The sequence below is a fragment of the Euwallacea similis genome, chromosome 7, assembly GCF_039881205.1.
Source record: "Euwallacea similis isolate ESF13 chromosome 7, ESF131.1, whole genome shotgun sequence".
In the NCBI taxonomy this organism is placed as follows: domain Eukaryota; kingdom Metazoa; phylum Arthropoda; class Insecta; order Coleoptera; family Curculionidae; genus Euwallacea; species Euwallacea similis.
The window spans coordinates 6,387,237-6,415,065 of NC_089615.1; the positions used below are offsets into that span (position 1 = coordinate 6,387,237).

Consider the following 27,829-nt stretch of genomic DNA (forward strand, 5'->3'; position numbering starts at 1 on the left):
TTACCCCAAATCCACTGTCGCGGAAAGGAAAATCTGTAAAACGATCAGTGGCACGGAATCATCAGAAGCTGGAAGCCAATTTAAAAATTAAAATCAGCTTAGCGTGCATTAACTAAAATAGTGTTTCTCTCATCCGAGCAGTGAATTCTTCGTATTTTCAGGAATAGAGCTTTTTTACATAAAACTATACTCTCTCTCAGTTTTTAGAGCTGAAATTACAACATTCCTTAAGGCAAAGAAGATTGTTAATTTTTTCTCGAACATCGTTTCCTACTAAGGAAGTTCCTTTCAATTCCAACGTGGGTTGAGATGCAAATATCAAAAATGACTTAAGCACTAAAAATTGTTCGTTTTTGATATCACAACTTGTTGATAACCTATTTTCACAATAAATCTGTAGCATTGCAAGCAGCATTTTGCGACGATTCAAAGCTTTTGTGACACGAATTTCAGACATATAACTGGAAAAACTGTAAATTTATGAGTCTTTTGCAACCTTTGGACAGATCGAAGCATTAACGAGTAATAAAATCGTAATTTGGATTTCCATCAAAATTTTGATCAACGCGTTCAGCAAACTAAACAAGCAAACGTTAACCTGATTCTGTGATAATAAAGGATGCAATTAAGGACCAAAATTTGTGTTCAATTACAATAATGACCATATTCCTTTAGAGTACATAGAAAATATGGTCAAGCGTTAAAAAAACCTAAAGGGTAATAATGTCCAAATCGCGCCCTCAATATGCTCATTCATCACGATGGTCATGATGGATGATTAATCCATATATCACCGTTCATTCGAAACTCCGAATAAGGATTCACTCTACGCCATATTGACCTCTTGAATAATTTCTTAATTGGAATATGAAACTATAGATATTTTTCCCATTGTAATGTAGACCAGTCGCAAAGATCTTACATAAATCATATGATTGATCGCTTTTAACTTTTCCCTCTTTTAACATGGAACAATTAGGAATAGGAAAAATCAGTTCCTGAAATGCTCATTGAAATATATCTCTTCAATTTTCCAGAGTTCAAACAAAAGTGGAAAAAAGATAGAGGAGCTTTTTACGTCAAAATGTCCAGAAGTTCGATTTGTAATCTTGAAATTATAATGTGTGAACGGCTTTGTATTTTACCTTAGGAATGTTAATAGGCGGGTGACTTGTTGTTTAAGCCGGTTGCCTAATCATCATTTGCCATTGTTTCAACATCTTCCGGAGACATTGCCGGATGGGACTTGATTAGCGTTAAACCTAATTACAGCGTTCTCCTCCATGTTGCCTGGTTCGGAAATTCAATGCATAATGTTGTACAACATGTACATAAGACGTTATCATTATATTTTACCCATAGCCTGAAGACCATTTCCGTTTGTCCGCGTAAGGACAGTTACCTATTTATTTAAAAGGGGTCATGCCTTCATGGCAGGGTACCAAATGTTATAGCGCATCTCTTCAAATTTCCTTTCCACATGCGGATGCACAATAAAGTCAGCTGATGCCTGCTTGTGGTTCCCTACTTTTTCCTTATTATGCTTTCTAGACTACCTCTGTATTTGCGTATGTTTTCGGATATGCAGAACATACCGTGTGTGTACCCACTTTGGACACACCTATCCCCGCTGAAGCCAAGAAATAGAAACACAAAGGTAATAAGTAGGAACACGTCGCCGGCATGGCCAACATCCTCTTTTAATTTCTACTTGAACGCTCATTCCTTTTGTGAACTTGCCACTAACTTTTCCTACTTTTATGTTCATCCACACAAACTTTTCCATTCTTGAACATTTCCTGGCTGAGTAAATCACAGCAGGTGCCCATGGCGAAGCTGCAGTGGATATTCTAAACTGATCTCTGAAATTGGTAAAGTTTGGTTGTTTCCACAACAAGCTGAACTGATGCCTGCTTGAGGTCCTCTCATTTTTCCTTCTATCCTTTCCAGGTTACATCCGCATGAGTGTATGTCTCCAGACATGCGTATCATGATGTGTGTGTATAAGGTAGTCATCTATACCCACTTTATACCCACATTGCAGTTGCCTGATTTCCCAATATTCTTTTCCACTTCTACTTAAATATTAAACTCTGACATGGCCAAAAATTTTAATTTCCTACGTTCTTTCTGAATTAGTGAAACAGAGAAGCTTTTCACCTCTTACGGTTTCTCCTTGAACCAACTTCACCTTGATCCTTAAAATACCTGAACAATTCTAAATTTAAACTTTAATTATAACGATACTACAACAAAGTATTTGAGTCTTGTCACGTACCAATGAATTTCGAAAAGATTAAGAACATCCAGAGAGAAACAAGTTCATCTAATTCGATAGTTCGATACAATTGCCTATTCCCAACACCGAGTGATGTATTCCCCGTTCCTTCCTCCGCATTGAGAGGGCCCCCAGCAATAAATTGGGTCTCGGCTTCTCAATTTGAGCTGAATAGGCCTTAGCCTACAGGATGTTTGATAAATTGCGCCCCATATTGATGAGCTCGAATTAATCTTAATGGCCGGCACTATATCGTCGAAATGGAAGTTCTAGTTATATTATTATCAAAAGGGTTTCGCCCGAAGGGCAATTTATATTTCTAGTCGTAGTTTGAGTTTAATTTGAGGAAGTTCGTACCTTTTGGAAAGGCCCTTTTATCTGGCCGTAAAGTATTGCCCTATAAAAGAGATGACAGACAACCGCAGGCATGAAATTAAGTAAATTCGAGCTTTTCCGCAGTCTGCTTAAAACAAGCTTAAACAATTTGGAAGGGTCTCGGCACTAAGTTTTTCGTTAAATAAAGTACAAAGTCTTTTCTGCGGCCAAGACTGTTTAACGTTGAAATTTTAAACAGCGTCTAAATGGGTCATTTATCAAAGGGTGCTCAACTATTAATCGTAATTACGTTATTAATAGGAAGCCGGGCACAACACTGACAAATTTCGTAATTTTCTCCTAAGCATTACGAGGAAAGACTTGTAATTCTTTTTCTGAGGCCCTAGACCGAACCCGAGCGTTTCTCATGATGCAGCGGCTGATTTTCAAATCTTTGCAACTTATATGGTGATTTTTCTTTAATAGCCCCAACTAAGGACTTAAATGAGGCTACGTGAACTGCTAGTCTGCTTAAAGAGTAACTTTTAGTGTCACAACTTACTAATTCGTTAACTCGATAAAACAAACTGCGGCAAAGTTTATGAAACGCCCCCTAAAATGGGGCCATTCTGGGGATTAGCGCGTGACGAAGTTTATAAATGCGACTAAACGAGAAAGCAATCCACGTCTAAGACTAAATACGTCCGGGTCTCTATCTCTATCCGTGTACTTATACCGTCTCCCCAAGGGAATCTCCAACTTAAATCCACGTCATATAAGGCATTAAACTTCTAGAGAGGGAAACATGTTGTTCTTTTTTTGCCTTTTCGGACGATAGGTACGTTAACCGTTTTTTTCAAGAATGGCCGGATTTTTTCGGCCTCGGTTCTAGGACGATTAACTGTCAAGGGAGGTATTATACATATTACTTTCTTTACAAATATTTGGAAATTTTCCAGAACAATGATTAGGTTGCGAAATTTAATTACTCAGCTTGTGCACTTACTTACCCCATTACCCCAGTGTAGCACCCACCCCCCGACTACGTCCTAGAGCAACGTAAAAAATTAAAAATATGATCTGCGGAAAAACGTGTCAAGCATATTAATGGAAAAAACTAATTGTCTAATATTTTATACAATTCACACAGTGCTTCCTATTTCGGGATCATTTGCATCTCCTGCCATCACCAAAGTAATAATTAATTTTAGTCAAGTCTTGTCACATCCAGCATTAATATTTCTTTATTCGGATGAAGTCAGGCCAATTTCTTGGCCGAAACCCTGACAGTGAAACACAACCTAAAATGAAACAATAATGAAATTTTGATCTTCCTTAAAATATTTACAACATTAACGAGTGAATAATTAATTAGCATTGTGTGCAGGGTTTTCTTTCGTAAGTACTATCTGATGAATTCTGGAATGCTTTCGACAAACTTGTGGTTCTTAATGAAAAGAAATACAAAAATCACGAGAGCCTAAACTTAAAAGTCTACAGATTTTTTTACGTTTAAAAACACTTCAAAAAGAATATAGGCAAGATTGTATTATTTGCAGACCTATCTCAAATCTATTCTCTTTTGTGAAAAAAAAATGTGCGATGAACAGCTGCTGTTTCTACGATTGCATGTATAAAAACATGTATTCGCTAAAAAACTAAAAACGTCACAATCCAAAGCATTTAATGTATGAGGTCCCAAGTATCAGCGCCCCTCAGGCTTCAACACGTGAAAGATTATCATTGTTGTAAGACATTTTATGAAAAAGTAAAATTTTTGAGTTACAGTTTTGTGCTTAAGCCAACTGATGCAGTCTTGAGTCTTAACACTTCATTCCAGGTCCTAAAGTCTTCCAAAGTAAATCCAACTTAAGTGGCCTTTATCATCCAAAATCATGGAAATTGGTATCAAAACGGAATATTCGGAAAGCGAAAGGGTCTTGCTTGTGAATGCCAATGCGCTACATTGACATAGTGAATTTGGGATATTGTTTGAGTCTTGATGTCAGAAAGCTGGAGTATGTACGACACAAATTTTTAAAAGGCCGAAAGGAAATTTTTCTGAAAAATTGCAAAATTTTTGAATTGTTGTTTTACATCGAATTGTTAGAATCTTAGATGCTGGTTTCTTCGCTTGAGGTCCAACACTTGACACTTTGCAGGTCTTGTTTCAGAGACTTTTATCTCTAAATTCAGTAAAATAGGTAGGTTACGGGCTCCGTATTTCTGAAGCTGAAAAGGATGCCACAACTCTATTTATTCCCAACATATTGAAGATAAGTTTATCGAAGTCCCAATGGCCTCATTCACCAGAATCAACAGTTGTGTAGCTGTTCAAATTTCTGCTGAATGACACTCCACCTTTCAAATAGATTTTAACGTTATCTCTGATACTAATTTCAAAGAGTTGCTCGTCAACAGTTCCACCACTCATATCACAAGACAAACCTCTGCTAAATAGGATTTATATAGTATCGAGTTCTGTATTTAGATAATTGTTCAATTTTCAACGCAAATGGTTTGATTACAAATACATTTATAGAGAGAATTATGCAGTTTTGTGCACAGTAGTAGGGTTAAAAATTGGCTCAGTGTCTTACTCAGAAGATATAAGGTAATATAAATATGGTAGGAAGGTGTCATTTCTGAGCACTCTCAATGATATGAAAAAGAATAACAGTATAAAATTTATGAGTATATTATATAAAAGCTTTGTGTGTTAGATATTATTTCCTAAGGGAGACATCTCGAGCCGTAAGCCTCTCGAGGGAACAATGACCATAAAAAGCGAGCATAATACCATACTCTATCCACTGCCATTCCCTATTACCGAAGATTATTAAAACTTAAACAGTGTTAAACTTCAAAAATTATTGAAATGTTAAGTTTGAGTTTGCTTAGCTGCGGCTTCACAATTAAGGAACATAGTAGCCAACGCGAGCTCAGATGGCACTCTTGTGTATTATAATGAGCGAGGGGTTGCCATCGCAACATGGGTAACTTAAGTGGTCATCGGGAATAAACACTTTATATCCCGCATGTCAATCATTATTCTCACTGATTCTATATAAACCCAATTCAGTCAACGAGTTGAATAATGTGGTCATGCACAAGCTATGTGTGCATAGTTGTGTTTAACCTTGCTGTTCGATTGGGAGAAACGAGGGTTTATAGCTGTAGTAGTTGACCTGACGTCACATTTTTCGGTGGTTTGGACAAATTCAAACAAGTTAGAGGGAGGTTCAATTACACGAGCAGAGTAAGGTTCTGTAAGTTCAATTACAAATACCGTTTATACATTTGTACTAGATAATTACAGTTGTATTTGCCACAAATAAATTCAATTTTATAAATGTAATAGTTTATTAACATGAGTTTTCCGAGAGGGAAATTCCTCTTGCCTCTTTATTGTGTGGCATTTCTGGCGTGGCGTCAGTAATATCAGTCTTTTAGAATTCCACGTATCATGCGACCTTTTTTGCCAGAAGTCGTAAATTATTTTAGCGTCTCCTCAATCGGTTTTGGCAATCAAATTTATGACCTATAGATCTTTTTTATTGAATTTAAATATCTAAGAAGTCTGGATTTCTATAAATAGCTCATAGAAGTGTGGTACGTAACTTGAAGTTACGAAGCGGATACTTTTCGACTGTCCGGGACAACGGTCATTAATCACTTTAATTCCCGTTTATAAACAATAATAATTACTATTTACAATTAGTTCTATACAGAGGCTTACAACGTACTGCTTGACGATTATAAATACTTCGCAAATAACGATTACTGCAAATACAAAATACAATTAAAACCAATAACTTTAATTGTATTTAAGTATAATTACAATTACACTAAAAGCTAAGTATTTGTACTTTGTGTTTGATTATCGTAACATGCGTGTTTGCAAAGATAATGTAAAAACATGATAAAAAGAATAAGAATAAAATTTCCAATAAATAGTAAAAATTCTGTTTATTTCTATACTTCGACACCCTGTATTTCGGAAATTAAGCAACTATCATAAACTTATCATGTCTATAGGAAATTGTGTTTTATATATAATATATGATATATATATTTTCTGTTATATATATATATGTGGGTTTTTCTTTTATTCGGTTGTCTAGGGTTTATGTATAATTGGGATAGGGTACAATACGAAGCTTAAATGGTAACTTAATTAGTAAAAACTCGCGTCACTTAGTTCGTCGTTCACTCCGGATATCAAAGAGAGCGATTCTCCTTGTCACAAATCTTAAATATTAAACCTGGGGGTAATAAACCAGTGTCGTACCTCGAGTAGAGGCCAGCGACCGTTACAACATCTGGCTGCTGCGAGCCAGCACCACGAACCATCCTTTGTTTGAGCCCTTAGCAACCATCCTCAGGCCCTTCTTCCTTGGTTCAAACAAAGAGATGTTCGCTTTTTGGGTTTTTTCCGTGACACAGATTCTAGGAGGTTACTGGGAGAACCCAGCAACAGCCGAGAATCACTCGAACTCAGGTACGATACGCATGGGCGTAACATCGAGGTACCTCACTTTTTAATCCCCCTCGGTTCCTCAACCCTAATTTAACTAATACTATCTAACAAATATTCGGACTTTCCCGTTGGTGTCTCGATTTGGTCAGACAGTAATAATTACATTTAGAAGAGTTAGAGCGATCTGACGAGCGGATCCTACATATATAAGGACCATCTCGTCAAATTCAGGCTTCATGTTTGGGAAACATCCTGTATATTTTCATTCCATTCACGTAGGTTTATACAATTCTGTCTGAAACTGGTCTTTGATAATAATTATTTCCTTACTCTCCACATAAACACGTATGTTCCGTTTGAGGACCAAACGCCATTTTCCCTAATGTATATTCAATAAGGTCAATTTACATGCTAATGCGAATTACTGATTTTGCATTCTGCCACCGCATTATGGTCGATTCCTGGAGTCTGATAACTTAATTGTACAAATCCAAACGAGTCACATCGCGAGTCGGACTGGTCGGATGCAAATCTCGGCTTTCAGATGATCATAATCGAATGTGTAACTAATGCATTTCTAATGCGAGAGCGGCAAATTACTTCGGCTTCCAGGAGATTGGAGTTGGGTGGTACTTGTGAATGAAAACGACCTTAGTCAATAAAAATAATCCGAGGAAATCGATTCCTTTCTAACGTATACAAAACCGTGAGTTATTTAATAATTCAATCAACTTTTATATTTCGGAAGCAGACTGATCATTTTGCAACTTATTTTTAATGAGATAACTTCATTAAGTTTTAAAATCAAATTTCATGGCAAAATTAGCGATTGTAATAAATATGTGCGATTAAAACTATGCAGATAGTTGGTTCATTACTTGTACGGATTAAATTATTCCTGCTCCTGCTGCTATAATATTCGGTTTTTTTCACAATTATGAGTAGAAGTACTTGTAATTATGAAGCACAAAAGGGGCCTATTTGTGGAAAGAAGGTACAGAAAGGAAAGGCGAAATTGTATGGCGCATTTCGTCGCACATAAGGGCTCAATGCAGGGACGTATCCAAGGCAACTATGCAAATGGATAGGAAATGCTAATAAGAACTTTGTTTTCAGTCACAATTTTCATTTGCTCAATTGTGTTGGACGAAAAATAATTACCTCGGTTTATGAATCAGCTTCGAAGCAGTATTTTGCAAGTCATGAGCAGTTCCATTCATCACTTCTCTGGTCTCTTGCTTAAGAATAAGAGAATGGCAACCAGTAATTAATCAGCTTCGGTCACAGCAGTGATTCTTTTCTCGAGGGTTTTGTACTTTTAAATTCATTGCGGAATACTTAAAAATTCCTTTAAAACGTGCTAAAAATGCTTTTAGCTTTTAGAATCGTTACATATATCTTCTAACCTTCAAATAGACGCAATATGAGCCCCTTCGGATAACCAGCTTTCTGGATTCGATTTCCTATTGACATCCCCGGGGAGGTGCCGCGTACCAACATTTTATTGTCAATTTCGTATCTAAAATTCTTACTCCAGAATGTTCGAGTTTGAAATATTTATCGTGGAAGTAGACATGTATGTAGGGATTAAATATTTATAGGTCACAGGGATTTAGGAACGGCAAGGAAAATTGTGGTTTGATACAGGCTCTAGGGGGAAACATGAGGTTACAATGTCATAACATCGTCATTCTCTACTTTTTTATGAGGTGGGACTCTTCTACTCGACGTCCTTTTGAAAAAAATGATTCAAAAATTTTGTGATCAAAAATATCCAGCAAAAATATCCAGCGTTAGCATATGTTATTAATAGGTATGTATTGAACATGATATTTTACTGATAAGTTTCTACGAAAGGCTAGTATTTTCTTCTTATCTATATCTAGAAGATTATCCTTTTTGTGGTCAATCGAATGGAAAGTCTTTCAACTACTCCCCGAGGACAAGCTGTAAGTCCCCGACTAGACGATCTAAGGACTCGACGGTAACAAATATTTCGATTTAAATCTAGATCACATATAAAGTATTAAGGTCCTGTGGGAGAGCTAAACATTTTCTTTTTTAGCCATGTCGGAAATATTGCTTGGAGAGTCGGAGTTTTCATTTTTACCTTAAACGAAAACGCTTGGGAAATATTAGGAGCAATCCCTGTTTCGGGCCCTGGCAACCCCGTTATTAAACGTTGCCCTGCCCAGAGAGCTCTCGTTCTTTCGAATAGTCAAGTGCATGCAATATCTTAATTAAAAGCAAATGTTTTGTGTATCTGAACTAGGAACAATCAGAGTATTAAAAGAAACGCTCTAGAAAGTTTGTTTTCGGGCATTGTTTTAGTTTAAGTTATGATCTAGACTTTCAGCATAACCACGTAGGAACTTAGCGCACCACAAGGTATCTATAAAGTGCATATTACGAATGTATTGATATACTGGTTGTTTCATAATAGTTTGCCAAAAATTCAGGGGGTGATTCTGTGAATGGTTTTAAGAAAAAAATTCATTACAGTGTGAAACACCGGTGCTGCTCATAAAAAGAATCGAATTTGAGGTTTTTAAGGAAGCCGTGGGATTTTTTGCCGTAAAATTTTTATGACTGGGGATACGTGAGCATAGAGCCAATTCTGTGTAACAAGATCGTAAAGTTTACGTGAAATTGTCATTTTTGAATCTACCACTCACTTTCTAAGTTTGGAATGTTTAAGGTTTACGCAGAAGTAGGTACCATGAATATGCAATAAGTAATAAAATTCCAAATTGGAAATTTGCAAGCAAAGCTGCTTTGTGGTTGTTCTACTGATTGTAATTTACTCAAATTTCAACATCAAATATAATTTTTCGGTTCATTTTTTCAATTATTTGATCTATCTTGTAGGTATTCATGCCCAATTTCATTCTCTATCTATCTGTAATAACCAATTGCAACCAATTCAATAATCCCAAAGCAAATATGATTGTAAATTTTCATTTTGTGATTTTATTATTTATTTCACATTAATTTCCTTTACTTTTACGTAAAATAGTGAAAAAAAATGGTCTGTACGAAAAAAAGTGCGCCCTGTCACATAAAATTAACAAAAACCATTAAAAAAGTTTAACACTGATTTCATATCTGGAAGAATGATGACGTCACAGCTAATGTAAGCCAACTAAAATATATGGAATTTTAAACTAAAGTCGACGTGTTCAAGCAATTTATATTATTTTGATGCACGCCTAGAAAATGAATTTATTCCATACTTTATGCATACACTACATATTATTTCGTGGCGCATCGGACCTGTGATTCGACCGATGAGCTCGACGCTTGCAAAAATGGATGTAAAGTTATTTAAAGGCTTTGGAGGCCATCGCATCGTTGTTATCATTCATTCTATTATTCGTACCTTTATGTCTATATTTTCATATCGATATCGATTCTCAGACGATTCAGACGAGTGTCAGCGTGGCGGCAAATAAATTATTCGTAACCCGGAACTATTAATCCGCATAATCGGGTGTTCTTTTGTTTCAACGCCTTGTGAATTACGTCACTAATGTAACTGACATTTGTTGACTGAAAATGAATGTCGTGTATCTGTCATTTAGTGGATAAGAGTTGGAAAGATTCTTGGACAATTTTCAACATCTGATATATCTTTAGGTTGGGCATACTGTATATTATTTCATTTCGTGTGTCGTCGCCATATTTAATCATTGTTTTGTCAAATTGTCATTAAAGCATTTGTCATCTTCTAGTGTGGCATTCAGAGAGAGCTTTGTCAGGTTTACTCTTTTTGTTTTTTTGTAAGTATGATTTCACTTACCGAATTAACTTCCCACGACTCAAATATGTAAAAGTTTTAAAATTCAAATACAGTGTGTCCAAGATAAGAATGTTCAGCGTGAGGATGAAACGAAATATATATTTACTCAATTGACTTTCCAGATTTCCAATAAGTAGAAATCTTTAACTTCAAATATATAGTGTGTACGTAAAAAATAAGTAATAAATTAATTTTCTCGATTTGGAATTAAAATAATAAAAAATGTTTGGACATATTGACTTTAGTTTAAAATTCCACATATTTTGGTTGGATAATATTAGCTGTAACCATCATTGTTCCAGATATGACGTCAGTCATTAAGTTTTTTAACGGTAACCCCTGTTTTTAATCATTTTAAGTTTATGTCCTGTACGTAAAAATGAGCTCCGTTTTACGTAAAATGTACACATTGTAGAATATTTCCACGACTCTGCAATGTCGAAGGTAACTTTTTACACTGCCAACACTTATTCAATTGGTAGATTTGTTTGCTATTTGGCCAATATCGGTGGTGTAAATATTTGGAAATAACATCTCACATACGAGTAGGGGTTGTTGCACATTATTCTCAGGTAAAACTGTTTGAGAATAACATTCAGAGTTCGGATGGCAAATCTGCCACCTTATTCTGAACCTGGGAAAAATTCGTAGGAACCGCATAATTAACGGTTAACTAAAATGTATGGAAGGTAAATATTTAAAATGTGTGAAACACTTTGAAATTCCTCTTTCCGATTGCTCAGGAATAACGCGGGCACTTTACTTCACCGACTGCACCCACTCTAACTACTCCACTTACTCCATACTCCTCACATGCCAGCCGAGACCGGCAAGCACCTCAGTGATTAATGGCTCGAAGCCGAGTTCATAGCATTGCTTTCATGCATGTGACTTGATAGGTCTGAGCGAGCTGGATAAAAAGAGAGCTCAAATTAATTATTTCGATGTGCCCTATAAACCTACACAAACAGAGTTGTGAGACCTCTTTAGGTTCCTGAGATACGACTTAAAAGTAATCGCTGAGATGTCGAGATTTGAGCGTTTAAAGACTGTCATTCTATAGCGATTGAGAAAAGGAATTTCAGACTGTTTCTCATATTTAAGATATTCGTTTTTAATATGTTATAGTTAACTCTTAATTTTATGTTTAATTTTCGTTTTTCCAGAGTTTTGAAGACGGTGTTAGAAATGTCAACTAAACGTTGACAACAATTTTTGTCCGAGCCTTATGTAAAGGGTGAAAGTTGTTTTCAGTTAGGTTTAACTGAGAATATTTCCAGTTCCACCGCTGCGACAATCCTACTTTGTGTGAGGCTTTATTCCCGAATAGAATGAAAGAAAAAAAATTGGCTTTCCAGCATAGCCATTAGCACTAAAATGAGCAGCTCTTTCTGAAAGCAAAACGTAGGAATGACGAGACTTACGTGTGAAGAATGATAAGCGTGTTTTCTGTATATTATGAATGATAAAATATTGCGTGCCTTTCGTAATTCGGTGCTCTCCGTAATTTCCAAAGATATTATATTACACTGCGAAGGCTTCTACGAAACAAGCTTTTCGAACGTTTACCGGCGACACATTCTCATTACCTACTTCCTTCCTGCTCCGTCAAAATAATTGGGCGCATCAAGGGAAAGAGGATAAGGGGAAAAATGTCATTATGTTAAAAATCTTCGACATCGCAACGTTTGATCAAGATCCAATTTCCGAAACAGGCGTTTATTTCCTCCCCGTATAAAGCGAATTTCCTGCGAAATTGTTTTTATTATTCCCGCTGTTCCCTTCGTTCACACTACCTTAGAACGGGGTGCTAAGTTTGATCCTAACTACGCTAAAGTTTGAGTGGCGTTATATTGGCACGTCAAATTTGTCACTTTTTCGGTATAGAAATTGCCTCATATAATGCCCCATGGAGATGAAGTCTCCCCTGAAAAACGTTGTTTCTGCAGACTTCTGTTTGTGTTCAAAACTTCTTCAATTTCAATTTGGAAAGCAACGCTTTTAAACTTGATCAACGACTTGAAACTGCAAAAAAAAGACCGGAACGATTTTCTAAATAAAGACTCAACAACAAGAACATCGTAATAAAGAGCTTTAGCGACCGAGAGAAAAAGCAGCGAAACTATCCGACTACCAAATAACTTTATTCTCTTTCGGCGACATCTTGGAAGGAAGTCGAAATCTTCTGAAAGTGTTTTATCTTGTTTTTAAAATCGCTAACCTTCGCTTAATTCCTCGTAAAGTCGCGGCATTTGCGAGTTCGCGAAAAACGTACCAACTTGGGGACGTTCAAGCGAAACGTATGAGACAACCGTGAAATTTTAAATCTTTCCAAGTTCATGCTTTTGAATCCTATTATTTAGGTAGAAAAGCTTAAAGTGCGTCTATAGTTCGTGACAAAAGACATTTCGCAGAACAACATCTTGAATAAATCGAGACGGTTAAAAAGGATATTTCGAGAATTTCAGAACTGATGGACAATTTTCTTTTAATTGTTGCACTCTATTTTAAAGATCGCAAGAAAAGATTGAGTTTACTAACTAACAGTAAACCCGATTTTAGCCTTCCCTAAGGCTGTATGTAATGTCTAAAGGCGCATTCCTTGTTGATCATTGTTTTTTACTAACAAACTGCCTAACAATTTACAGGGCCCAAAGAAAGAGGTGGTTTTTTAAGTTGTTTAAGCACACATTTGTGTTTGTGAAAAAAACTAACAATTTAAGAGCTTTTAAGCGTCTAATGGAGGGCGTAAAACGTTAATGTTGTTACCGAGATCTTACAGAATGTCAAAATTGCCTAATAATCATGTAACAACTTAATCCCAAGAGTAAAAAGTCTCTGGTTTACACTGCGTAATCAATTCTAAATCACAATACAAACTAATACTGACTAACAAACTATCAAATAGCCAACTAATATGATTCCTAAATAATCAAATTCAATTTACAAATGGATATCTCATGGAGTCCCGATAGTTTACAAACAATACACTCCTGTAAATACCGTTTATTTGCTTCAATTTGCTATTGCTTTAACATAAGCCCGAGTTAGTTCCCAGATGCACCGCCGCTATGAATATTCACACCTATTTTCACCCATAACAGTTTTACGTTTGTAAAGTCTGTTATATATTTTTCTTTGTTACCTCGTTGGGGTTTGTAACAAAGCTCCATCATTCTCACGGAGTTATCTCAAATTATTGCGAAAATAAACGCTTAACACAAATACATGTGCCCATGGAACCGTATTACCATATCGAAGCCAAAGTTATCTGACCATTACCCGCGGATGGATATTAATTAACAACAACGGATAAAGGCCAAGCATTTGCTGTCCTTTCGTGACTTTTTGATCCCCATTAGAGCAGCTTAGGGTCTAAACGGACGGTCGAGAGACTTTGAACAATCAGGCAATTAGATTTTAAATAAAGGATGCAAAATTTGTCATGGAACTATGTCTACTGTGTTTGAGCAGGCAGATTTTTTCGTTCTCTTCAGGAAGAGGTAAACAAAAATGAACAAGAGAGACGAGTTAGTTACAGGACCAATTTCGCGCCCAGCTGGAGCGTCATTTCAGGTATCGATCACCTGGAAAATAATTGGCTGTTGTTCTCATGGAGATCTTCCTTAATTGGTTTTCGATTCTGTTGGGGAACTGATAGGGGGCTACATGTACTAAGCTATTTAAGCCCTGAAAGGATGTTTAGGACTTATCCCAACCTTTTATTTCTTATTTTCCAACCCGGAAATTATCATTAATTTGGGTTAAAAAATTTTACTACGAAATTAATCTGGAAGAGTGCAAGAAGTGATATGGCGGCTATTGAGTAGTATTTATATTATTGTTTTGAAGAAGAACTGTAAGTTAGACGCGAAACTGCTGCCTTAAAGACCTACAAAACTGATTTTAGATGGTGATACGTTACAAATAAAGTTCAACAGTTCAAAATCCTATATTCTGAGTCATAAATTTTGTTAGTTTTCAGTCTTTATTAGAACCCTTACTAGCGTAAGACAGGCTTTAGATGTTAAAGTCAGTGTAGTAGTTTAAAGTCAGTGGTGTAGAATATAACTCGAAATAATTTTATAGAAAATGAGGACACAACTACAATACCGATGGCGGTAGGATCAGGTGGTTCTGCGGGCATGTTTCCAGGAAGGCAGTGACACAGCAGGAGTTTATAGGCTCAGCGTTAATTATTAACGCTTTAGCACTGTTGCCGTGCCTAACAAATAATCTCTAGTGATCTATATGAACTGCCTGCCTACCGCCTTCCGGACAATTCAAGCATTATATCAAGTCTTTTTCATACCGACATGAATAAATACTAACATCGAAATCAGAGGGGATGCCTCATAGTTTTATCACAATTCAATGAGGAGCCATGTACTGCCATGTTACTGAGTAAGCATCAGATATCGGTCTGAAGCTGCATCACTATGTTTGGATATAGTGATGAAAATATGAATATTTATGAACCCAAAAGTGAATCAAACCTAGCACCAAATCAAATAACTATCGATCTCTGCCCGAGGCGGTTGAAAACGAGGCTTGTATGGCGCAGGAACTTTCTTTCAGTAGAGATTGTATCCCAAGAGATTCCATATCGAATTTTGAGGCCTCCAACTTGATATCTCTATTATGAATAGCTTGTTTCGTAACCACTACGCTTTCATAATTTCCTTGCCCTTCAGACAGAGGATTACGAGGGGTAAATCTGTAACAAATCTCTATTGCGGTACTCGCTGTATTTGGAGCACTCGAATAATTTTGAAAACAATATTTCGCTGCAAAATCTTCTAGAACCAAATGCCAATGAATTCCTCTTAAGCTATACGTGCACAACAATTGCTCCTAAGGAAGGTTATTTCTTATAACATTTATCTTTACTTTCATCACGTTCCAGAGCTATGCGAAAACAGGGCGATTAAGGCAAGGGGTATTTAAATACCTCAACTAGATCAGTGGCTCCATAAAAATAACATTATCTCAAGATTTCCTGACCTAAATCACCTTCGTTAGATTCATTAAATTTTTACCTGCAGTCCGGACATTCTTCGCGAACCGTCGCTGCCAGCAACTATTTTATATAGCCCTGGTGGTAGTGAATTAAATTTCGTCAGAATGATCTTCAAATTTCTAGCAAAACAATTCATTGCATTGCAGCAATTATGCGCTTAATAAGTTAATAAATTTCGTTGTAATTGCCGCGTAATTTAGTGTACGTTGCCGGTAATTAATGAGTCAGGAGTATTCAATATCAGCATGTTAATAAGCCCCCGAAAACTTCATGAATATTGCGTATAACAATTTTATTATTGTTATGAAGTTTCGAGCTTTGTTACTTTCAAATGTTTATTAACGATTGTTTATGTAAAGATATAAGTGTTCTCGCCAGGAGGGCAGAAAGATCAATTTGCTTTCAACCAGATCGCTGGAATATGCATTTTCCCAAGAGTAAGGTTTGTACTCTTGTATTTCTAATGAGAAATTTTTTCCTAACCGGAAAGGGGGAGATCAACGCCTTTACCTGCCAGTAAACTAATTACTAGCCGAACCAAGTTGGATGGTAAATGGAATAACTAATAGGTTCGGCGCGTCAAAGGAAATCCCCTAACTAGGCGCGAACAAGATAGGGCTTTATCAGCCTACATCCTCCGTTGGAATTTGCCTCTAATGGGCATATTAAGATGAATAAGGCCAGTGCAAGCTCATCGAAATATTGAGCGTCTTATATGTTCCCCTTTTGACTTAATCAGAGATAAGGGATGATGAGGGTATTAAATTTTGCTTATACTGTTACCTACCTTGCTTGGTCGCTCCCTGCCAGTATAACCCCCTCTTTCACCTTGTCCTCTCTGAAACAGAAAACACAAAGTTACTGAAGTTCTTTGACTAACTCAAAGCAAAAAAATTTAATGAACGCTCTTCATGCATGTCGAACAAAAACGAGCTCCTTCAACGAGCATTCAAAGCAATTCTTTAAAACCTAATTATCAACGCTAAGAAAGTTGACGTTTGCGTCCGTTGTGTCTACAGAGCGAAAGACGAAGGAAAATGGTGCGATGAAAGCGAAATGAAATTGGGTGTACTGGAGTCTACAAGATTAAATCAATGTGAAAAAGAAATCAGTCCGAATGGAAAAAAGATGTTCAAATAGTTTGGAAAGTTCGTGATGTAGGGTTGGTGTGTAATGAGGCGATGATAAGAGAGATGGAGGGTTTCATAGGTTTACAAATTGCTCTCAGCATTCGAAAGTTGTTTCATGCTTTCAATAATTAAATTTTGGAAGTTACGCAATGTTTTGAAAAAACACAGCTCTCTTAACATTATTATCATACGCTTTTATGGTAGGATGGCACTCAGCTCATAAGGTTGTCAGACGTGAGTGTCTCGACCTAATATTTGCCAACTCTTGTCCCAATTTGCTTTGTAACATGTCTTAGAGAGATCCGATATTGGACAAGACCCTGCAAATATTTTTACATTTTTACCTTGCCAAAGTGGTTGCGAAAAGCTTTTCTTAACTCCAGCTTCAGCGTTTTATTATTGCTTACAGTATTGTATGGACGTCGATTTTGAATAAGAAATGCTAAAATGCGCTTAAACATGGAGAAACATTTGGTAGTTTATTAAATTAAGGGTTATGTGCCTAGGACATGGAGAACTTTTCGCATCACTGGATGGAAATTTCTAGTTATAATGCAAATCAATCTGATGGAAGAGTAGTAAATAATAGGGATATTATAATTGCAGGTAGTGGTCTGATAACGGTGAAGGCCTTTGATGCATCACGAGTAATAAGATTTCGTGTTCACCACATCTAAAAATAAAATTTCTCTTTAGTTTCACTGAATTAACACATTTTTGTTATTGCCGACATACAGCTATCTAAGTCTAGATAAAAAAATCATTTCATCGTAGAACTACTAACTTGAATTAGTTGTGATAAACAGTAAGTCGCTGCCATTAAGAAAATAAATTCAAATAATTAGGATTACAAAATATGTATAACTACAAGACGATGTGTTGTTGCTGCAAGCAGGATGTTGCATTGCACCTTCAATTTACTAATAAAATAAAATATTCGCGTGGATTTCAAAAAAAGAATTCAGTTTTAAATTCTACACCTTCTCATCATATATGTGACGGATGGAAAACCGCGTTTTTCATTTATTTAAAAGGCGAGGACTTTTAAAAGACTTTTCCAATAATGTCAAAATGGCAGCGCATTGTATAATGCACATAACATAATAACTACTGAATATTAAATTTCATTTTGCGGCTCGAGCTCAAGTGAATGTTTGTACAATTCACTATTGGAGCATAAAAATTCGATTAATTGGCTTGTCAACCCAACGCAAAACTGTGTTTGGTAATAAATGAGTGTTGCTTAACTTTCCATAGAAAAACTCACTAAAAATTGACATTTTACTCAATTATTGCTCACAATTTCCATTTCGTCGAGGGTGCGAAATGCGATGGGGGTTTATTCTAAAGGGGAACGTTGGGGTTGGGGGATGAGGTGGGGAGCAGAACAGTGGCGTAGGAAATTCTAAATATGTGATTGTTTTCGGTTGTGCCGCTATAGAGGTCGCAAGTATCGATTAGTCGCGATGAATGTCGGAGGATCGAGATACCTCGGTGACCTACGGAAATCTACTGTTGGACGTTGAAATCGGTCGAACAGGGAAATTATGAGAAAAATTTGCGAAATTTTGCACTTGGACAAATCAGAATGTCTTTGTTATGTCGAACCGCTTGGAATTACCAGAGCAACACATAATTGGCGAGTCCTCCACTAAAATACATACTTTACACTACAATTGAAAATAAAGATATTTAATCTTAATTGAGTTATACATATGTGTAAATTATTATGTGAAACAGTCCCTATTAATTAATGGATGTCAACTAAATGCAATTTGCTGCTGGATCTCTAATGATCACTGTTATACTATTGTTGAACGCAGTATAGTGTCGTGTGCAGCAATATTCGATTCCACATCATTTTCAGCGATAAATCTGAGGATTCTCGTTTGTGCAATCATACTTATTCAAATCCTAAAAGTAAACAAAAGCCCTACAATTAAGCACCAAAGTTAAACTCACAAATCTTCAGACTAGAAAGATGGTTATAAAGTTCGAAGAAGTCTTCCAGAACGGAGAGAATCATAAATATGGGAAAGATAAAATTAGGCAGTCTGAAACAACTCTGGCGGTAAAGCAAAGCCGTTGGCCATAAATTATTAGACTCCACTTTTTCCCACACGTTATGTTTATTAAAATACCGAAATTATAGTAGATTTATGGCCTACTGGCTCTGAATAACTTCGGACTTCAAGAGAGTTTACCTTGGAAATTGAAAAGGTTTTCTAAAGGGTTTTTACTTCGGTTTCAATGGATAGAATCTATACCCACCACAGGCAGTAACTCTTAACAGTCGACCGGCAATGATCAGAGCGACTAACTTATTTCTGAAGTGTGTAAAATGTGAATAGTATCACTGATATGAAGCCCATGGCAATTTTTCTCCTTCTGTTCAGGAAGTACTGCAGAAGTGCAATTTTTTGCATTTGTCAAGCTGTCCAAAACACTTGGTAATAACTCCAGACCCTCAAATCAGAACCTTGAAGTAGATTGACATCTTATTAATATTATACCTTACGGCGCAATCATTTTAATAGTGCCAGTCTCCATTTCAAGATAGAGAACATCAAGCGAAATCTTTCCCCTTCCCATAACTCGAAAACATCCCCAGGGGCAGATGTTACCGTAATAAACCATTCGAGTTTCGCAAAATAACCAACTTAGTCATTAACACAGAGCAAACTGGAAAGTTTTTCGATATTTTCAAGTTGCTCATACAACTGGTAAACAAATTACGGCGAAGTTTCGAGAGTACGGATCGCCCAACTTTGAAAAGTTAAATTCAGTTTCCGATAGTTGCAGCAGGAGCAGCAGCGACGGCAAAGCCGATTTCCTGCAAAGTATTTATGAATGTACGATCCAAAAGTGGTGGATTGGACAAATACGGAAAGTTGAATACTCGACTTTGGTCCAGTCCTACAATGGCTGACCTTCAAAATAACCTTAAAGCGCATTGGTTATTGAAATAGTTGGGTAGTAATATGCGGACCATGATCAAAAAAACTATACTTATACCCAACGATGTTCAGGACGAAGAAAACGATAGTAACTTTCCATCATAAATATCTGAAAATATCGATGAACAAATAGATGAAAATGACCTCAAGATGCGCGTGCTGGCTTGATTAACGGATTCTATCAATCTGCCCCAATAAAAAGATTACTACGTTCAGGTGTGTTTAGACAAAAATGCGAATTTGGGTTCAGTAGCTGTAGAAAATCGTTACAATGGGTTCTAATAGTTACGTTACGCTGGCATGTCACTTTAAGTTGAAGATAGTAATGTTCCCTAACTGCCATATTTGTGAGATATTCGAGAGTTTCCAGGGAAAATAGTAATGAAATTTTCAGAGAAATATGCAGGTTTTCAAGTAAATATATGCATTTTCTTTAATTTTACTCTTCTTCGATAGTGGTTCTTTAGTAACGATGTAATCATCGTTCCATTTTAATTTTACGCAAATTATCAAAGGCATGATGGCGTATATTTGGCATATGAAATTGTCTATTTTGAATGTACCTTTAGGCCTCTTTAATTATTTTTTAAGGGTGCGAGGTTTCGCCAATAAAACATCTCTCATATTTACAAATAATTTTATATGTGAGTTTTTTTGTCATTACTTTCAAGTAAAGTAAAAGGGAAAATTAAATGTACACCTCAAACACATGGAATATATTTGACTTTTTATCATCCCAATATTTCAATTTGGCCTTTAAGCAACATCGATCTTCTTTGATTCGAAAAAGCCATTTCAATTATCTCTTCCTTGTACAGCAGCCAACCACAAGTGACCTAACCCATACATTTTCTGCGGAAAATCACCCTTACAGATATGATCGCATCACACAAAAATCAATTTTAGCCATGCACAGTCCCATTTTTATTTAGCCCGGCCCGAAACAATCGGAATTAAAAAAATGATAATAACGAGAATCCGGTGCCAACCAGGATAATATATCTGAAACTAAAAACAAGAGAGAATCTGCAGAACAATGGCCGGTGTGTAGCAGTCTTTTGTTCCCGCCTAGCGAAGCAGCCTACTTAGATGCTCCGCTTTTTCTGGCGCTCACACACAGGGGCCGTCTTTGTGATGGGCCCATTGTGCTCCGCTCTTGGCTCTTTATTTATATCGCCCACTACTGCCTAGAGTGGCTGTTCAGATCCGTTGATAAACCACCGCCACTGAATAATACGGTTTAAAAAGAAAAGTTTAACTTCGGTTTTAAGGGTCATTCACAGTTCACTCACTTATTCGTTAGTTCCCTTTTACAGGTTTCTCAAGAGCGATTGGAAAATTAGTGACAAAATTGTGGTCTCTAGATAAACGGAATTGGAGATTGTACGAAGACCCAGATATTTGAAACATATAATGAGCCCAAAAAAGCTAATAAATTTGGCATGGAAACATAAAAAATTGCCTCTGGAATGTGAAAGAGGTGTGTGGTAGTGTTGAAGTAGAACTCAATAGAATATTCTGGACAGAGTGTAGAAATTGACATTATGCCTTCTGTAGCGAAACTATGTGACTTCTGCAGTCGATCCATGATCTATAATGGGCCATTTAATTTCATTTTACTGGATATTCTTCTATGCAGGTACTCATATGGTTATTGTAAAAGATCTGGGAGGACGAAGTTACCTGGGATATACGTGTAAGTATCCAGATGAAAAACTGTTGTGCTTTAGTCTTTCGATTTATGGGTGAGAGGAAATCTTAGGATATGAAAGAGCTGAAGTACCTCAGTAATTTCTTCTATTAAATGAGAAACATCTAAATGGGTCAGTGTAGAAACTTCTCGAATTTCGTTTGAAATCACCCTTGTCACACGTTGACTGCAGTCGTAATTAATAATTTTTTTTGGTTTCAGGTTTTTCTTACAGCAACTGAGGCACTTTTGCTCCTGTTAGATACAATATTTTTATCGATTAAAAAAATTAGCGTATGGTTACGTGTACGTATAAAGATTTTAACATCTACACGTGCTGCACAAAGTTTTACCGCATGTATGCCAGTGGCACGAAGTTTGAACACTGACACGTGCCACTTCGATTAGTATTTGGTAAAACTTTTTATTGAACACGTGTGATGAAGTGCAACATTCAGCTCGCAAGTGCGTGAAAACAAAGCCATTTTACCGTTAATTTTTAAGTTTTTACCTGGGTTCTGAAAGACGATGAAAGATTTGCCCCTGATACTTTAATGAGGGTTCCTTGTCGAAGCATTCAATAAAGAGTGAATGTTATTCTCATTTAATTTCAACTGAGAATTGTGTGGAATTATACTGGTCCAATGACTCTTACTCATGGATGAGTCGTTATTCTCATATAATGAAGTATAGAAAAAACAAACAAGCCGCCTCAAACATGTAGAACGTATTTACATATTAGCATGGACACCTGTTAATTCCCCTTGATTTTTCTATCCTAATGTCGTGGTTTTGTCCGAACATGACTGGCAAATATTGCAAATCGTCCTTTGACTGGCCACTATTTATATTTCCCCGCCTTTTTGTATGTTCAACTCGGCAATGTGTTTGGTTGAGAATATCCAATATATTTGTGAATTAGAAGATGAGTTGGAGCCCTTATAATGACGATAAAACTTTCACGTCTTAACGAGAATATCAAAGTTGACTCAATAAGCAATAAGCTTTCTAAAAATAGACCATAGCCCTGTATTTTAATTCTACGAAGATCAATTGCCCTTTGGCCGACATAAAAGTATAACGTTATAAAGATAAAAGAATATGGATGGAAATCGATCAAAGTTGTTTTCCAGGACTCTCCTCTGTTCAGTCTACATTATTATTCGGATACATATTTGAAAGGAGGTTTTCGATATTCCTATCCCAATCCCCGGGGAAATCAAACAGCAATCAATCAGTATTAGATGACAGCAATTTTTTTTGCAACTACATCAAACAGGAAGTAATGAAATTTGAAGAAAATTCCATTTCCTTAACCGGAATTTCCATTTCCTTAAATATTATGTAATACTTTGGACAGCACTGGGTCAAGCGGTTTTGGTATTGAGCAATAATTCACGTCAGACTCTAAAAGAATTGTAATTTGAATTTATATTCAACGGATCAATTTCAAAAATTAAATCTGAATTATGCGAATCCATAATTTTATCATTATCGTTAGATCGATGTTAAGCAAAATGTTGTGATTAGAAGCGAATATAAACTTCTCGCGTCCCTTAAGCAGCAAAGGGCAAAGAGAAGTAAAAATTTGATAATGGTTTATTTTCTTGCTATTTGGTGTAATGTAGTTTCAAGTAGCTTGAAGAATATTTAAGCTTCATTAGAAAATATCTTTAAAGTGTAATATCTGCGATATAAGTTTTTATGTTCTGTTACATCCTTCTTGTTATCTTCTCATCTCATCATCTTGTTTGATCCTTTGTTTCACATAAACTTTTTCTTCTCTAATTTTGACAACATTCCTATTCAAATCTATAAATGTCATGTATTTCAGGCTGATTGGGAATAGCTAAGTGGTGAGTAATATATATCTGAAATATTTTAAAAGACTTGAAATCGAGTTTTCTCGACTATCCCGGTGCAGTGTCCCCTCGTTATCTCTTAGATGACTTTTGGCCCATAAACCTCAACACTATCACTCTAAAAATAATTTAATGTAACTTCAACCAACTTAGGACCAACTTTGGACGTTAGATAAGGCTTTCTAATAATAAATTGCAAGAGGCCGGAAGCGGAAAACGGGTATTCCGTGACGGCATAATTTCGAATAGCTTTGGCGAATTGCGCCTTTTCAAAGTTTATAACCGCTTTAAAACGAGGCACTCTTTTCCATTTTTACATACTTTTTTCAAACATTTAACTCGCTGCTAGGTAATAGAGGTTTTCTTCTTTTTGAATTATTTTTCTTTGCCCGTTATTTTAAGTGCTTAATTCGAATGCAGGATTTTACTCAAAAAAAAAAAGTTTTCGATATTTCTCGATGTCGAATTAACAATTTACTCGAATTGTTGGTTATCATAACAGAGAAGACATTTTCTGCCAAGAGTTGAATGCCGGTGATACTAACAGGCCGAGCATAGCAAACAGCATTGTTCAATGGGTTCAACAATCAAAATTGTTTGCTGTTTGCAAACGTAGCTGTTCAACCAATCCAACATTGAATTGAATGCAATGGAAGAATTAAATCACGTTCAACTCGCAGTTTCAAGTATTTCGTGTAAAAAGAACTCTAAGCTCATTTAGGGCGGGCTTTGGGTTGAGCTTTGCGGTGTTCGTTTCTCAAAAGAACTTTCTCTCTTGTACGCATATAAAATGCAGCAACGTTACCACCTCGTGAAGTGCAAAATTAGCGAGGAACTGAGAAATAATCAAAGGAACAATGAGGCCATTCCTTCCAAGATTAAATTTTTGATTAAAAATTTAAAATTCTTAGGGCTCGCAATTTCACGGCGTGAAGGGTTCATTGCTGTATTAAAAACAAATTATTTAAATTTATTCCTGTAAAGATTAAGCATTTTAATTTGTAATTGGGTCACGACAGGACAAAGCGGTCTCTAATTAATTTAGATTAAAGATTTGCCTTCGTCGCAATTATTCGCATTCGAAAGTCGGCAAAATAAATCGGTATTTGTCCCCTAAATTAACATACTTGAATTGAATCGCAGCAAGATGGGTCCACGGTTAATTTGCATTTAGATTTGAACAAAAACTAATATATATTTGTAATTTATTCCCGATTGTGTTCTAAAATTTCCCGAAACAAGAACTCCAAAGGCGCAGAAAGGAAGGCTGGTTTCGTTAAATTTACACGAAGGTACATCACTTTTGTGAACCATTTTAATTTTTAATTAAGTAGGGGAATGGCAAACGTAGCCGTGTTTAATGTTTGCTTTGACCCACAGATTCCTTTGAGGAGAACGTTATCTAATTTTTTTATTTTTATATTTCATAATGGAGGCACTGGACTTCAATTACGAAGATTTGAAATTGAAAGGCCCATATCGTAGTAAGATAAAAGTACTTTCCAATACATATTGATTACGCAAGTTCTCTTAAAGGCTAGTCCCGTCTGATCAGGCTTGTCAAGAGAATTTCATAAATGTGAAAAATATTGTCGTTTCAAAAGTTGCACCTGCATATGCATCTCAATGCTTCAACATCCTTTTTTACGATTACTTGTATGATAAGCTCGTTCCTTTACCTTGTCCCGCAAGTAAAAATCGAATTAATTAGATTAGAAATTAGACATAATTTTATTTGTCGATATTTTTGTTTGATTAGTTGTTTTTTTGTGTTATTGAAGTCGAAACTGACATCTACTGAATACATTTCCTTTCTAATGGAACGCCCGAACCGAAAGGATCCTCATATTTGACAACCTGCACAGCGTGGGTGGGTATGGGTACCAATGGATACGATTATTGAATTTAATTTAAGGTAAATTAAACACTGACAGCAAACAACTCTTGAAACTGCATCAAACAACTTACAGGGTCATTTATAGAATAAATCTGGAATTTTCAATTTCAACTCGACATATCCCACTTTGCAGCTTCAAAATTCATCAAAACAAAATTCCTCCTCTTATTAACATTCATTGCATTGATTTGAAAACACGAATAATAATCAATATAGGTGCCTCCTGTAAATCGTAATTTGCCATCGGGTTCGCAGGTAGTAATTAACGCCGCTTCTGTATATCGAAAGCTAGATAGCTAAAAGGGAATCGAGATAAGAGCATAAGGGCCAAAGGACTCTTAATACTCGTATATTTGGCTATTTGTGATTACCAGTTGAAGCGTCCCTGTCTCAAATTGCAAACCGCGCAATGCGGCTTAGACAGATCCAATCTGTGCCTAAAGACCCTTTATTAGGGCCCATTTTCATCACTGTATATTTTAGAGATCCATTAGCAATTTTCTTTTGAATTATTAATAGAAATTTACGTTCGATAAACCCTTCTATCATCGCCCAGCATGCAGAAAAATTACATTTAAAATAGTGGTGTCGAAATGGGATGAAATGTGCATGGACATACCGAACTCCTGGCTTTGCGTACCTTTGACGACCCGATCTCCCTGGTGCTGATACCCATCTTCTTGTGCTGACGCAGCTGCACCGGATAGATGATTTGGTAGTAGTGGGAGCCGATGTTTCGTACCATCTCCTGGTTTTGGGTGTACTCGCGGAGCAACCGTTCCACCTCACCTAAAATTAAAACGGTGCACTTTTAGTTCAAAAAGCATATACAGTAAAACCACTATTTACGGACACCTCTTAGTTCCGGACGTCTCTAAACAATGGATAACTGTTAGTATTTTATAATAGGCATTTTCTTTTAACCTTTGTTTTGCTACTCACTGTTAGGCAGAAAATCAATTTCACAGGTTATAAATTCTCGGTGAAACATACCATTCTACCAATTTTATAAATTTTTATAAATACATAAATATCCTTTATACAGGGTGTTTCCCAAAAATATGGTGCACATTTAAAGGTTTTAAAGGTCTTTGGGTCAAAATAGGGAAAAAAGTCCCTATAAAGGTATGTCCAGAATTATTTTATTTATATAGTCTTTTACAAGAATTTTGAATTAATACTTTCCCCTTCCTCCTTTCGTTTTCGAGATTCAAATTATAATGCGAACCCTTGCATATTTCTGAACAAACTTAGAGTGGAATAGAAAAGTTGTATCGTTGATGTATTCGAAATAATTACAAAAATTGCAAAAATCTACTGGGCGTTACTGTTTGTGTGCAAAATTTAGGAGTGAGTTACTCTGAAAGGTCATTTCGAAGTAATTTCCGATGGATGTCCTAATATAGGAAATATAGGAAGGATTCGGGAGTCCAGCACCAGAAGCTTCGCCGCACGCTGGTTGAATTTTACATATTAGCTATATTTGACAAGAAGAAATAAATTCTGGTTAGCGGATGGCTTACCAGATTAAACCCAATATTTATGCGGTTTTCTCGCAAATTGGAAGCGTTTGCGTTTAAATGCAACTAACTTTTATATCGCTGACTTTAAATTCGGATTCAAAATTCGCTGCAGTAAGGAGAGCGATGGAACTTTTAAATTTAGAATAGGATTCTAGAAGTTTTGGGGTGTAAAAGATGTGTCGTATATTTCTTTCAGGTACAAAAAGTTAATTTAAAGCTTAAGCGGAATGGGTTTAGGTCGGATAAGGGGCGCTTTTGAAGAATTTTTTATTAATAGGTAAGTTAGTTTTACAATTTATGCTGCGAGTATCCTATAAAATACATACAACATACAATTTTGAATCACAAGTAATTATTGGTAATTACAACTTGCTTGTTGTTATTGTAACGCATCAATCAGTTGTTTTATGTTTTATACGTCTTCTTGCGCTTCAAGCAGCTACAGCTAGGGATGTTGGTGTTAATCCGAAATAAAAGAGCGATCCTTCGCATAATCGATTTGAAACAAGGTTCGGATTATACAAGGTATAGGGTGAGGTTTCCTGGCTGCTCAAACAGGGACGTCGGTAACTAGCCGAGTTAGAAAGTCGCTTAAATCGACAAACATTTCCAGTTTAAAAGTCGTTTCACATTATAATGACACTCATGCTTCACTCCAGCAGAGCTCAAAATTTAATACATGAAAAAGTAATCAGTGTACTCACACTAAAGTGAGCGTCACGCTCAGTGCTACGGTTCTGTGTCCACTGCAACGTGGAAAGTTTCTCAACATGAAAGCGTAATCTCCTGTGATAATTTTTGGGGTTAGTGGAAATTCATTCATTCCGAGTACATATTTTCCGAAAAAGTAATCAGAAAAAAAATTAGTTTAATACAGC

General features: G+C 36.2%; 1 protein-coding gene across 10 annotated transcripts in view; it reads right to left on the reverse strand.

Annotated features, from left to right (window-relative positions):
* mmd (mind-meld) overlaps positions 1 to 27,829 on the reverse strand; it is a 305,289-nt gene that overhangs the window by 46,804 nt on the left and 230,656 nt on the right. For 9 of the 10 annotated variants that reach the window (XM_066392107.1, XM_066392110.1, XM_066392113.1 and 6 more), the window contains exons 3-4: positions 26,048 to 26,217; positions 16,680 to 16,730 (exon numbers count right to left, since the gene is read on the reverse strand). In XM_066392107.1, the coding sequence (XP_066248204.1) occupies positions 16,680 to 16,730; positions 26,048 to 26,217 (221 nt within the window). The remainder of the gene's footprint in view (positions 1 to 16,679; positions 16,731 to 26,047; positions 26,218 to 27,829) is intronic. The other variant, XM_066392108.1, reaches the window with a different exon arrangement.